The sequence below is a fragment of the Protopterus annectens genome, chromosome 1.part0 (assembly GCF_019279795.1).
Source record: "Protopterus annectens isolate FY-2018-M chromosome 1.part0, PAN1.0, whole genome shotgun sequence".
Lineage (NCBI taxonomy): Eukaryota > Metazoa > Chordata > Ceratodontiformes > Protopteridae > Protopterus > Protopterus annectens.
In genome coordinates this window covers 1,661,167,329-1,661,182,567 of record NC_056725.1, presented here as the reverse complement: position 1 = coordinate 1,661,182,567, position 15,239 = coordinate 1,661,167,329, and the positions used below count along the sequence as shown (strand labels likewise).

The 15,239-nt window shown below is 42.7% G+C and overlaps 1 protein-coding gene across 6 annotated transcripts in view; it reads right to left on the bottom strand.

The window, feature by feature from the left end:
• The window catches only part of ADSL (adenylosuccinate lyase), a 663,305-nt gene that overhangs the window by 21,026 nt on the left and 627,040 nt on the right, over positions 1-15,239 (bottom strand). For all 6 annotated transcript variants that reach the window (XM_044068286.1, XM_044068279.1, XM_044068264.1 and 3 more), the window contains one exon: positions 2,506-2,682. In XM_044068286.1, the coding sequence (XP_043924221.1) occupies positions 2,506-2,682 (177 nt within the window). The remainder of the gene's footprint in view (positions 1-2,505; positions 2,683-15,239) is intronic.

Sequence of the window (15,239 nt, the reverse complement as noted above, 5' to 3'; positions counted from 1 at the left end):
TGGATCTGAGGATGCCTTATATACTAGGCATAGATCACCTATTAGTAACCTGCAGGAGACTAAGTATAGAGAGAGGGCCTTAAGGTGATCTGTGTAGGACAGTGTATTCACACCCTGCATTTTGCTGGTGAGGAACCTTTGAAGGAGTTGTAAGTGCCTAGTTAGGTACATGCCAAAGGAGGCATTATACTCAATAAGGAGTCTGATAAGGGCTGAGTAGACTGGTACTATAACTTTTTTGGACCTGGAATGCCAAACCTTTGCCTATGAGTTGAGCAATACAGAATTACTTTTTTTACTATCTTGGTTACGTGTTGGTCGAAGGCCAGATTACTGTATAAATATATTCCCAAATCCTTAAATATCGGTTCAACTCTTAGGGTTGTTTTATCGATTAAATAATTAGCTTGGGTGGACAAGTTTCCCAAAGCGCACTATAATGCATTTCTTTGCATTGAGTTTTAATCCATAGTGTTGGTACTAGTCACTTGTTTGTGTCAGATCCTTTGGTAGGATATTGCTGCCTTGGGAGGGAATATATGATAGCTCCCAGTTTATAGTCATCTGAGAAATAGGTGAGCCAGAGTCCTTTGACAGTAACCTTTTACTTCTGAGAAGTAGCTGCTAAACAGGAATGGGCCCAAAAAGGAACACTGATGTACTCCACTGATGACCGGTCTCCTGATGAAGATGGTCTCTCCAATCCAGATTTCTTGGGTCCCATCTGTGAACCAGACAATAATCCAGTGAGTTATGTAGGAATTTATACTTAGTTCTGAGAGTCTGTCAACAATACTTGAGGGGTTATTGTACTAAACACTTTGGCCAGGTTAAGGTAAGCAGTATGCACAGGTTTTCCATAATCCACAGCCTTGGTGACCCCCTTGATGAAGTCAACCAAGTTAAGTAGGCAAGACATTCCCTTAGAGTCAAACTGGGATGTGTCCAGTATTTGTAGGTTGCCAATCCCCTGCTGACAATTTCATTCACCACATAGATCCTGCAGGTGAAGATAATAGACCATCAGTCATAATATTTTTTTTTTTAAGAGACGGATTTCAGAGCCACCGAACCATAGTTTCAAATGAGAAATGGATAGAGGCTTCCCTCAACAGCAGTCAAAGATGTAGAACCCACTTTAAAGAACTGATTAACCAGCTAATGCTGGGCCACAGTCCTGTTCTGCACAGTCATGATGGTAGAAATTGGTAATCTGCAACCTTACCATAAAACAGCTGCGAACCAAAATCACACAGTTGCCTGAGAAGTCAGCAGCAACAGCATGATGAAAAGCTGGGGTGGCAAAGGATATTCTTACCCAAAGAGCAACCATGTACATTTAGCAGAATATACCTCTGACAGGTGAAAGACTTTCTGATTACCTCAATCCCGTAACAAAATACATCCAAGAAGCTGGGAAGAATAAAATGACCTACAAAACAGGAGTCAGAACTAAAGGTGGTGCTGGTTGCCATCATAGTCAGGAAAGAATTTCTTGACTTAAACTAGGAGAGTTTCCTGCACTGCACAAGACCGGAGAGGCTGAAACTACAACCTTCTAAACCACCAAGTGGTGAAAAGGACACATTCTGATTGTTTCTCCTGCATTTTTATTTAGGTGTGAAATCATTACAGAATGGTGCTAAGACATACAGAAAACTTACACCCAAGTATTGGAACATGAAAATTACCATCAGCAATAAACTTATTAAAGAGGCATAACAAGTGAAAAGCAAATAAAAGACAACTGGCATGATACCAGGGGTCAGTCAAACAAAATAAAACATTCCATATTAGAATGCTTTATAGAAAGGACACTGGCAAAAAAGGAAAGTCACACTGCAACCTCCAGGGCCTGAAAAGAATGTAGCCAGTTTTCAAAAGAAAATGTGTTTTTCATCTTACAATGAAATTCATTTTAATTATTAAATACTTATTTTCACACCAGCATGTAAAAAAGTAACAAAGCTGGCATATATCTTGCATGTCTGTTTAATATGTAGCTGTATCTAATGACAATCAAACAGAGGCTATTGTCAGTAGGTACTGCTTTATTTAGATGCATTTACCTGCATGCTTATTTATTTTAAAAAGGTAAAGCTGATATTCAATGTGAATACTGTTTTTACCTATACTCAAAAATGGTCAAGAAGGACAAGCACAACAAACCACTGACAGCTTTCTTGAACAGACCTTGGAGGAAAAGGCAAATCTGGGTAGGATATTGTCATTATAAGGAAACAAAAAATGCTCATGAAAATTCATTGTAAAGTTAGTGAATGAACATAAGGATGCAAAAATAAAGCATGTGACACTGCCTACATATACTAGATGGACAGGACACTGCAAAACAATTTAATAAGTACACGTACTGTTCGAAGATCAGGTAGTCCGTGAAAAATCAAATCCTGCTAAACGTTACTGCACATTCCATAATTTGCCATCATTCTGCTGCTGACCAGTGACCCGACATTAACTAACCAAGACTTCTCTCCTCTTCCTTACCTGCTGTGGAGCCCGGCCAGTAAAAGAACTTGGGTCTAACAAGTTCTCCAGCTGCTCCTGGATAGGGCTGAAATATGGATCAGCTCGAATTCGAGTTATGAGATCATTGTCACCTCCTTCTTGTTTGACCACAGCGGCTGCTTGCTGAGAAAGGACACGAATCTTCTCATGGCAGTCCTAAGGGAGAGCACAAAAAAAGAATCATAAGGAAGTCAACATGGTCTCAATCGTTCCCTTCTGTGCATTCATCATTGCCTGCCTACATCTCCATGCAGCCAGTAACTCCACAGTGGATTGCCCGTCAATAACAAATACTGAACGAGAAAAGCAAAACATACACACCCTTTCTCTTTAAACAAAACTTAAATATGAGTGAGTACAAGTTGAATTCCCCTTGTAGTAAAAGCAAAATGTGTTACAAAAATTAATGAATCCTTTCCCTGGAATATATAATTCAGTGCCAAAGAAACAAGAGTATGGAACTGGTAAGGGGAAGATGCTGCAAAATAAAGGAGGAAAACAGACTGAACGCAGGAGAGGTGAAACAGAAACTGTGATGAACAGGTCTTGTTCTTTTTCCCAAAGGAGTTTTCAATAAGGCAGAACATAATTTAGTATAGTTGGAGCTACAACAATCAAAGATGTACGGCAGTTAAAGATGGGGAAAAAGTGATGCCTTGCAAATTGAGTACAAAGTGTGGCAGATCAATTTTTGTTAAGTGGCTAAATACACTATACAGTAATATAACTGATATGTACTCAATGTATCAGCTGATTTGTGAGAAAGCCTTCTGTAGAGGATAACTGTTGTGATTCCCACCTCTGGGAATTACCAACTTTGTGCAGCCGTGAATTTGCTGTGATTCCAGGACTTGCTACTTTATTCAACACCCCCTCCCACCACAACCACAGAGTGAGTACAACCTGTATGAAAAGGCATACAATGGCATTACAATTATATACTAGTCCAATCTGTATGAAAATCTGTCCACAGCTCCTGGATGCAGACAACATACAAGCAGGAGGGTAATACTGGTATGAACAGCACACATCTGTTATAGTGGACACTTTATGCCTTCTGCAGTGGGTAGCAGATGAAAAAAAAATATCAGACAGAATCCACATTTGTTTTCAGAGCTGCAGCCACAGAAACACCAAAAGGCAAAGGTTCAGTAGCCACAGACCTAATGAATCAAATGAGGTCTTACTTATGAAATCTAAGTCCAAGCAATAGTAATGCATTTCTAAAAGGTGGTGTGTCATCAGATGGCAAAAGACAAAGCGGTCAGCAAATCACCCTGAATACGGCTACCTTAACCATTGCAATCACCCTCCCCCTCCCTCTTTTGGAGCAAACAACTGATCTATTTTTCTGAACTTATGTACCCTTTTCAGTTACAATCTGAGTTGCAGTATACATTCAAAGTAATTAAAGGGTCACTCTGTGATTCTGTATCTTCACAGAAACCAGGGAAATAAAAGGAATGGTTAAAGGAAAGTTTAGAAAGTACTTCCAGAAGAAAATGTGGAAGAGCCATAAAGGATATCTAACCCTTCTAAAAGGCCAAATAGGGTTCAAAACAAAAATCGGCCTGCAGTTCGGAGATTTTGTAAACAGTGTTGATGGTCATTTAGAAGGCATTTTCCAACAGGTAAACTGCACATCCACAAAATCAGCCTGTCTGAAGGCAGGATAAGCAAGCTTGTCAAACAATAAAATAACTCTTAAGGAGGTGAAACATTCTTCAAAGATGGAAATGCAGACACTTTTTAAGGGACCGCTTTATCAGACAGTGCATGGCAGCTCTTCTGCTTACTACAAAGGTCATGATACAGAGATGTTGCAAAAATGCACCATAACCATGGAATAACTGAGACTCAAGATATACAGGTGCTTTGAGAAAAGTCAGAAGAGACTACAAACTAAGGAATATTTTTGCCTGGGCAATGAACCTCCTAAACTTATCAATATACATCGGATAAGTGGAAGACTTCCAAATATTTTCAATCACTTCCCGTTGGAAGTTCTGGCAGATGTAGTGGATATACAAGAGCTATGGCTTGAGTTGGAGTTGGTTGCCATCCCCAGCCAAAGGGAATTTCCCTAGATTATCCTGGGATCACTTTCCACACAGCATAGACCTCCGAGCCTGAAAGCACACTCTTCTTGGCCACCATAGGAAAATGAGGATAAAGTCTGGTTTCCTTTCTCCAAGTCTTCTGATAAAGTGCAGAAATCAGAAGGAAAGTACAGTTGTGTAATTTGTACTCACCCATAACAGTTCAACACTGCTACAGTAGCCTTTAAGCTATATGGGTTGTTTCTGCCTAGAAAATAACTGGACCATTCAAAAAGCACTAGTTGTCCTCCACACGTTCACTCTGACTGATGATTTCTGTGCTTGGGATTAGGAAGTTATCAGTCAGTGAAGATTTCTTCAAGACTTTCTTGCCCATAACAAGAAGAGCCTAACAATCCTGAATAAAACAACCAAAACAACATGGAAGCACAGAAACAAGTAGAAACAAACAAAACCCTACTTTACATTTCAACTACAACTATTTACAAGATTAGTGGGATGAAGGGTGGGTGTGGCTATTATACAGTGAAGATATTTGAACATCTACTGTTATAAGTGCAACTTACACAACTGTATTATGTTCATCATTCCCACTGTTGCAGTAGTCTTTAGGCTATATGGGTTAATTACCAATGCCTATATACAGATCCAAGAGTCCCTGGAGAACAGTCTTAGTAAATATAGACCTGGATCTCAAAAAGGAACTATGGAATGCTTCTACAGTCCACTCCTTTCCAGTTTGCTGTCGAAGAAGACAAGGCTCTAGTAGAAAGTGCCTTGATACTGCCTGGAATAGGAGTTGCAATAGTGGGAACAGCAAAAAGCAAATACTGAGGTCAACCACCTTGAAACTGGATGTCCCTTTTTGTCACTTGATGAGAAATAAATAGCTGATCACAGAACTAAGTCCTTTAGAAATGCTGAAGACAGTACCTGAGCAGCCTATGCACATCCAATGTACATAGAAATTGCTTTTCAGTTTCAGGATAGAAAACTGGAAGATTGATGGCTTAATTCAAAGTAATCACCCAAAATAACTCTCAAATATTGAAGCACCAATGCTACAAATTCCCTGATTGGCCCCTGGTTATTGGCTAGACACCAACTAGAAAACTGCTTCAACTTACTTGTCTCCTTTAGTACCTCTTGGATGTCCTCATGAAATAAGTGCCTAAAAGGTATTAGAAATGAACCATCCATACAGTAAGCTGAAGCTGATGGGTGTATCAAACTCCTCCCTGTCTTGTGAGAGTAGCCCCAGTCTGTGAGGAAGCTTGTGGTAAGTGCCCCTTGTCAATTCCAAAAGAAGGGAGAACCAATGCTGCCTGGGCCAAAAGGTAGACATCACAATGATTTTTTTGAGTATCCTTAATCTTCAGAATTATTCTGGATACAAGTAGAAAGGGTAGAAACACAGAAATGAACATTTCCTTCCAAGGGAAAGAAAATGCATGCCTTTTCCGAGCTTGCTTGCAAGGAGCATTGGAGCAAAACTTGTTTAGCTGTTTGTTTTAAAAAGAGATGAAAAACATCTAGTTGAGGTGATCCCCACAACTAGATCAGCTTCTGGAAACTCCTTCATTCAATTTTGATGCTTGAGGGTCTGTCCTAGTCTTGCTTGTCTGGCACTAAGCTGTGCTCTGAAGGAATGTAAGATGCATACAGGGTTAAGGAATGCTGAACAGCTATCTCCCAAGCTATCATAACCAACCTGCATAGGGGTATAATCTTGGACCTCCCTGCTTATTGCACCTCTTAATCTGTAATGACTTAAAGTGGTCCTGGGGCCAAAGATAATGAGACTTAAGCATGGATTACAGCCAAAATGTTTAAGTTGATGTACTCTGGTCTGTGTGAAAGACTTGAAAGGCCAGCACCTTTTCCACATGGAAAATGCTCCCAAAGCAACATCTGATGAGTCTGTGGTGAGACACTGGTTTGAGGTCTGAGGACAGAAGGGGAAACCTAGATTTAGATGCATTTCTTGTTGCCAACAAAGCAATTTCATTTTTATCAAGTCCAAAACTGGGATTTGATAGTCCAGGGTGCAAATGTTGGGCCTGTGTATTTTTCTAAAGAAACCAACCACTGCATCTTTCTCATGTTTAACCTGGCTATAGGAATCATGAGAGTCATAGAAGCCATGAACTATAGGGATCCTGAGAAACTTGCTTGCCAAATGGGGATTACTGAGGACCAGTTTGTGGGACAGAATAGTAGCGCTACAAGGCAAATTAGATGAAAGGGAGAAAGAATTTTGGCATAATCATTCTGTGTTGTTGACTGTCCCCTTTTCTGAAAAAGACCTGTTTTTTTTTTTATTTCTCTCCAGCCATCTCTTTTTAGCATCTTGTCTGAAATAGACTGGCTTTGTTTACTTGGCTTTTTTTTGCGAAAGAGGAGGACCTATAAGATTTGCACTGGGGTACAAGAAAGATCTTAGAAACTTGCTGGATCAATTTCCCTCTTTCATTATATTGCTTGAGAACCTAGGCAGCAGAATTGTCAAACGTATACGTCCTTATCTAAAGCAAAATAAAGAAGTTATGTACTTACCATAACATTTCATGTTCGTAGTCCATCTCGCCTACATTCTTGCTGAATGGGTTTGGGGCAGATTCTCGGCTCTGACTCGGCCGATACTAAAGCTCGAGAGCTTTTACTGGCTTGAGGCTAACACCTATCCTATGGTGCCTCACGACAATTCCCCAGATCTGGTTTGCAAGAACATAAATAGGTACATAATAGTCAGTAAATTATCAATAACTATGCACATACAAACCAAACACTGTATTACTATCCATGCCAGGTGGACGGACAACTACAACCAGGTCAGACAGCATAATGTATAGTCCCCCACCAGTTCCTCCAGGAAACAGGAAGGGAGAAGGAGGGTGGGATGCAAGAATATAGGCGAGATGGACTGCAAACATGGAACATTATGGTAAGTACATAACTTCTTTATGTTGTGTAGTCCTTTCTCGCCATAATTCTTGCTGGATGGGACAGCGTCCCTAGCACCTTTATCCCGGGTGGCTCAAGAGAAGAGACTCTTCAGCACAGTGGACCCAAAGGATGACCTGTCCTGGGAGGCCAAATCCAATTTGTAATGAGTGACAAAGGTATGAGGTATCGCCCAAGTAGCTGCTGCACAAATGGTATCAATTGGGAGTTTCGATCTAAAAGCATATGAAGCTGATACTGCTCTTGTTGAATGGCCTCTTATTTTGGCTGGTAATTGTTTGCCAGCAGCTACTTAAACAAATGAAATTCAGTCTGAAAGCCATTTAGACAAGGTGACCTTAGAAACAGGCAAGCCTTTATTTTTGTCTGAAAAGGAAAAAAAAATAATTGGTCTGATTTTCGAAATTCTTTAGTCCTGTGCAGGTAAAACTTGAGAATTCTGTGGATGCCCAATTGGTGTCATCTGTATTCTGATTTATTAGTATGATTTGGGAAGAAAACTGGTAAGTTCAATAGTTGTGTTGAGATTATGCTCTGAACATACCTTAGGAAGAAAGGTAGGATTAGTTCTTAGTGAGACTCTATCCTTCTGGAAAACAATGTAAGGAGGTTGAATGGTGAGGGCTTGCAATTCTGAAACTCTCCTAGCAGATGTTATAGCCACTAAGAACAATGTCTTCCAAAACAAGAATTTCAGATCCGAAGAAGAAGAGGGTTCAAAGGGTGGAGAAATTAAAGATGTAAGAACTAGGTTTAGGTCCCAGAGCTCCGGTGGTTGCCTGATTGGAGGTCTGAGAAGGAGGACTCCTTTCAAAAAGGTTTTGCATAAAGAGTGGGACATGATTGGATTTCCCATGTAGCCAAAATGATAATTAGAGATGGCAGCTAACTGAACTCTAACAGTAGCAGCTGCAGCTCCTTCATGAAAAATGGATGCCAGGAAGGACAGGATAGACTCTATAGGAGCTGAGTAGGGATCCATGGCTTGGTTTGCTGCCCAAATGGAGAACCTTTTCCATTTGCTGGAATATAATTTCCTGGTGGAAGTTTTGTGGGAAGAAATCAGAATGTGTTTGACTGTAGGGGAAAGGGAAACACACCTGGCTATTTGTGGAACTGAGCAGCCATGCTGTCAATTTCAGGGTTTGGATACTAGGATGGAACTGCCCTGATTGATGAATCAGGTCGTCTAGAGATGGTTCCAGAATCCATGGTTCCTCCAAGAGATAGGGCCACAGGAAGGGGAACCAGACTTAGCCAGGCCAGTAAGGAGCAATGAGGATCAGGGTACTCCAACAGTTTTGCTTTATGAATCACTTTTGGAATGAGAGGAAAAGGTGAACAAGCATAAAGGAGTCCTGGAGGCCAATTGTGGATCACAGCATCCCTGGGTGACATCCCCAGATGGGGAATTAGGGCAAAGTAGCTGCTGAATTTGGTGTTCATGTAAGTGGCAAAAAGGTCACAGCAAGGCTGGATCCATTTGCAAAAAATCTCTTCCGCAACTTCTGAATTCAGAGACCACTCTCGTGAGGCAGCAGAATTGCTCGACTGAGTTTGTCTGCTATCACACTGGACTTCCCCGGGATGTTCATTGCTACCAGAAAACATTGAGTGTCCATCACCCATTTCCAAAATCTTAAAGCCTCTCGACAAAGTGGGTAAGATTTGGTTCCCCCTTGCTTATGTACCACACTACAGACATGTTTGTCTGACTGAATCGCAATTGTCCCAGTGGGAAGAGAACTGTGAAGTGCTTGCAACGTGTATAGCACTGCTCTCATCTCCAGAACTTTTATGTGCAAGTGGTTCTCATGATCCTGCTAAGTACCTTGTACCGTCATTCCCAGATAATGCCCCCCCCCCAATCTGGGAGGCATCCGTGGTCAAGACTGCATTTTCTCGAGGGGGAGCAAGTGGGCGACCTAGATGAAGTTGACCCATATGTAACCACCATGTTAGATCCTTCTTGCAGGAATTTGTGATGAGTATTTGGTGAGACAGGGGGAAATCCTGCATTGACCACTGGGCAAACAGTAGCCATTGAAGTACTCTCGTGTGCAGATGGGCTAGGGGAACTAAGAGAATGGTGGAAGCCATAGTCCCTAGGACCTAAAGGACTATCCTGACCTGTACTTTGTCTCTCTTCAGCAAGAATCTGACTTGGTCGTGTAACGATTCTATCCTTAATGGTGTCAATTTTGCTGTCATTGTGGTTGAGTCTATTTCTGAGCCTAAGAATACAATGTGCTGCGATGGAGATAAGGCTGATTTTTTTAGGTTTATTGTAATGCCTAATCTAGCGCGCAAGGATAGAGTCTCGTCCTTGGTTCCGATTAGTTGGTGCTTGGTGGTAGCAGAGAGGAGCCTGTCGTCTAGGTACGGAAACACCTGGAATCCTTAACATCTCAGGTGAGCCGTTACCACTGCCATGCATTTGGTAAACACTCTGGGGGCTGTACTGAGGCCAAAAAGCAGTGTTCGAAATTGAAAATGACTGGTTCCCAGCCGAAAGTGTAGGTGTCTTCTGGAGCACCTGTCCATTTTGATGTGGTAGTACGCGTCCTGAATATCCATTGAGCACATCCAGTTGCCTTTCCCGATAAAGGGAAATATCGACTGCAGAGTGATCATTCTGAACTTTGATTTCTTTACAGACTTGTTGAGTTTGCTGAGATCTAGAACTAATCTCCAGTCCCGTCTTTTCTGGAACTAAAAAGAATTGTAAGTTCCGGATCCTATTTGCTCTGTGGGGACTTCTTGGATGACTCTCTTTTGCAGCCACAAGATGACCTCTGATGTTGCACGGTCTAACAGAATGGGTGGCACGTCTGGTAGAGACCGGTTTACTGGGGGGATCGGAAACAAAGGGAATAAGGTAACCTCTGGATATTATGGTTTGTACCCAACAATCTTGGGAAATTTGTAGCCAGGCTCTTGGTTACAGTGAAAGACGACCCCCCGACTGCCTCCAGAGATGGACAGTCGGGCAACCCCTCAGGGGCAATGGAAGGGGCAATCAGAGAAAGTATCTCTATCTCCCTGATGTTGTGGACCTCCTCTGCCACGAGGGCTGCATCTTCCGTTACATCCTCCCCCTCTGCCTCTAGGGGAGGGTTGACCTTGTGCCTGAGGGGAAACCTTTTTGGGATTTATGGAACCGCATTTTCCCTCCTGTTTTGACCCTTGGGATAGGGTCTAGAAGGAAGGGAGAAACAGACTCAGATGGCAGATAAAGTTTTCCCTTCCTGCTCGCAACCTGGTCAATGTCTCTTTTACCTGCAGTCCAAAAAGAGTTGAACCATCAACGGGGACATTGGTAAAGGAAGACTTAAAGGATTCCCTGAAGTTACAGAGACGCAGCCAGGAATGTCTCTTAAGAGAAATTCCTGCTGTGGCTGCCTTGCTCGCTCTGTCCGCTGCATAGGAAATCAGCCTCATGGAGGAGTTAGCTAAAGATGTAAGGGTGGAGAGCTGTGCAGATACCTTGTCCGTGGATCCCGAAGTTACTGAACCCTGAAGTGTCTCTCCCAACTCCTTCAGGGGATCCCTTTGAAGTCTAGTAAAATGGGACAGGTAATTCAACGATCTTAAGGTAAATGCCGCTGAAGAGAAAGTACGCTTTCCATACCTATCCATCGTCCTGGACTCCTCATTAGGAGGATGGATATTAGAAGATGTCTTGGACAACTCCTTTTTTGTGGCCGCTGCTACCGCCATAGCATCAACAGGAACTCCCTTAGAAAGGACTTATCTTCCGGAGCAGTCATAAATTTGTTTGGCTTCCTCGAGACAGGCTCCACTGTGTCTGGGGAGGTCCAAGCTTTCCAGGATATGACCCCCAAGAGCTGGTCATAAGGCGGTGTCACCCAGGAGGTGGAAGGTTGGGAACCAAAAGCTTCAAGGTACACTGATTTGTCCTCAGTAGGGTTAGAGGTCTTCCAATTGCCCGTGTCTAAGAATTTCAAGGATGTCAGAAAAGAAGACATCCTCAGAGGGGGATCTAGGGGACCCTTCTGACTCATCCAAATCAGTGTCTTATGTGACAGACTCAGATCAATGTGCTTCCTCTTATAAAGTCTCTTCCAAGGAAGCTCTCCGGTAGGATAATCTGGGGAGGTCTCGGAAGATGGAACACCCCCAATGGGGGATGCTTGAGTCTCTGGTTCCCTACGCTGAAGGGGTGGTGGGAGAGAAGAGGTTGCTGCCGGCTGCTGGTGGGACATTGGGTCCAAAGGCAGGGATTTGTCACTGGACAAAGCTTTCTCTATTGCTTCTAAGGCCTTTCCACCCTGCTCTGAAGACGACCCCCATTCCGAGGAGACGGAAGGTCGGCTCTGAGCAGGAGGGACAGGTTCCGAAGCAGATGTGGGAACCAACCTCAGTCGAGCCGAAGCACCAAGAAAGAGGATCACTTACGAAGAAAACTGGGGTGACTATCCCTCTCGGAGTCTACTCGACAGCATTGGCTCCCAAATCCCTCAACTCTATCCTCAGCGGCTCAGTCTGGAGCCATCGGTTCCCAGGAAGCAAGGAGAATTCTCGGAACCAAAGGATCCATCACAGAAGAACCTAAAGTGTTTGGCTCCGAGAGCAAAGTAGTTGGAGGTGGAGCAGGTCTGTAGATGGGACGGCTCCAAAGCCTTTGGGTCCGGAAGGGCTAACTTTTTAGCCAGAGCAGGGTCACAAAGCAACCTCTTCACCACCCGCTCGATGTCCTCATCTGAGAGTGCCCTGGAGGAACGGGTGGAGACAGAAGGAGATCTCCTCCTTTCTAAAATAGGAGACCTCAATGCTGGTGAAACAGGGTCGATAATTGGTGAGTGTCTCGATACCGAAAGTTGCCTCGGCACTGAAGAAATCGACTGGCACAGAGACAGAAGAAGCGGAACTGGAGCCAGAACTCTTTGGCTCCATCGCTTTATACTTTTTAGACACAGTCTTGGGAGCTGTCTGACCAAGTTCCAGCTGTTCCTGGAAGGAACTAGTCATAAGACCCCTGTCTTTTAATTTATGTTTCATCTCATTAAGAGCCCTAGTACTGAAGGCATGGCAAAATATACAGGGTTCTTGTTAAGTGAGCCTCTCCCAGGCAGTACACACAGCTAGTGTGACTGTCAGCCAATGACATTTTTTGTGAACACTTGCCACATTTCTTGAACCCCGACGGGCGGTGTTCCTTATGTTCTCTGTCTTTTTCTTTGGACATGTGGACAAGAAAACAAGGCTAACAACAATTTTCAATAACACTAACTATAACTAACAGCAAAGTTATGAAGAGAAGAACATTTTTTTTTTTTTTTTTTTAAAGGAAGGATTAGCACTCAGAGAGGAAAGGCCTAACTAAAACGGTTGTACAATCCTAAAAAGGGGGAACAGGGGATCAAGAACTCAATAACAGGTGGAACAGGGGATCAAGAACTCAATAACAATCACACAGGTAATAACTATAGACTATTAAAGGTAGAAAGTGAAGAAAAAGGATGAGAAATAAGATTTATCAAAAAATCTTCTACTTAGCCAACAAGCTAGTAAGGAGACAACCTCGAAGCTTTCGCGGAAAACAAGATCTGGGGAATTGCCGTGAGGCACAATGGGATAGGGGTTAGCCTCGAGCCAGTAAAAGCTCTCGAGCTTTAATACCGGCTGTGTCGGAGCCGAGAATCGGCTCTGAACCCATCCAGCAAGAATTACAGCGAGATAGGACTACATAACATCTAATATTTTAGATTTCACTTAATCAACAAACTTTTAGTTATGTACCCAAGTGTATTTTCTCAACACTGTAGCTGTGGCCTTAGACACAGTGTCTGGACAACCATACACATTTTTTAAAGCATGTTTAGATATCGGGAACCTGGTGCAAACAGTTTGTTGCAAAAATGTCTTTCTTCTGAATGGAAGAGTGGAAGACAATTCCCTCAGACTGTCTATATGACAAAGCCTAAATTTGCATGTATACCTGGTAATTCAGAATTCTGAAGGCTAAAGTGGAAGAAGAAAACATTCCCTTACTCGTGGTCCAACATTTTACCTTCTTTGTTACCAGGAGGAGGACTGGTGTTAAGGACCAACTTGTCGACAGCATGTGATGCAGATGATATGGCAAGTGGGTCATATCTAAGGTGAGAGAAAAGACATTTATTAGCCTGAAGTACCTTATACAATTTATCTTCTTTTTTAGAGACAGACAGCTGGGTATCAGGATGAGCACAAAAAGCATTCAATAAATCCTTCAGGGCTGGCAGTACAGGAAGGAAGAGACAGGAATAATGATGAATACTCACTAATAACATACAATAACATCTCCTCAGCTCAGGGAGAACATCTATTTTTCCCATAAAAATATCCAATTCATCCTGGCTATGGTCTGATTAAAAGAAAATTTCTGCACAGGAAGATAAGAATTTTCCTCGCCACCTGAAAGTTGAGCTTGGGAATTTGTGGAAGCAGCAGCTTTTTTGAAGCTAGCTGGTTGTTCCTCCTTAGGAAGGAAATGATCTCTATAGTCTAAATACTACTGCAGCAGTGGGAATGATGAACATCACTGTAAAGACATACAGGCATCTTCTGTATCACTGCAGAAAGGAAACACCCACCACCGCATCTCTCTTGCCCTGCTGAACAAAGCAGAACAGGGGAAGGATACTGCATTCTTCTATGTAGCGAACTGCTCTGTCTTTGGGTTAAGTCATTCCCAAAAACACCTAGCCAGACAGGACTCTTAAATCCTCAGCTGCAGGAAACAGCTGGAGTAAGCTGGATTTGAAAAGCTGCCAAGGTGATCTTCCAGTTAAGGGCCCACTGTTAGACCCAAATCACCTCCCTACAAACAGCATACGAGTACATGCTATCCTGTCTGTTCATGTCTCACCATATGCCTGGTTAACTAAGTGACACAACAGGGGCACCAAACTTAACCCCCTCCCCACACCCCCCATACCAAAGTCCTGAAGTAAGAAACGTCACATTATAGCTTTTATGGATAGGAAGCCACTGCCTGTGGAGGGACCATTTGCTCTGAATAAGGAGGAACCCAAGTGGGCTCCCTGTAGCACCACACAAACTTGTCATCATATGTGCAAAAAGCACTGTTGCAGGAAAGAACATCCCAAAAATAAAATGGTAGGGATCTGTCACCACTCTTTATACAATGATAAAAGTAGGTTCTTAATTCTGTGATGACTCTGTAACCACTGACACCTCACATTCCACTAAAACACCTGAGCCCTAGGCATGCAAATCGATCCATGAAGGATACAGTCTGCATAGCAACCAGGATACACGGGAATTCAAGAGTTTTGACCTTCTTCTGCATACTCACCTAGGCTTCCAAGCACATGACTTTCTAGGTTCTATCTAAAGGTAGGAATGATAGGCATTAAATCACGTCTATTTCTGCCCAGATGAAGATAATCCTCTAAGTAAAGACCCAAGAAGACTTTTTCCAGTTTACTGGGATCACAGGGACCTAAGAATAGGAAAACACCAATGTCAAACATGCTATTCAAGGAGCCCGTTGAGGAGTTCACCATAAAACAGTCATTCAGATAAGGGAACACCAAATTCCTTCTCTAGAAAAATCTCTATCACCATGACTAACACCATGGTATACACCCTCCATGTGAAGGGGAAACCAAACAACAACATGCTGTACTGAAAGTGATGCCTACTCTGATCTAACTGAAT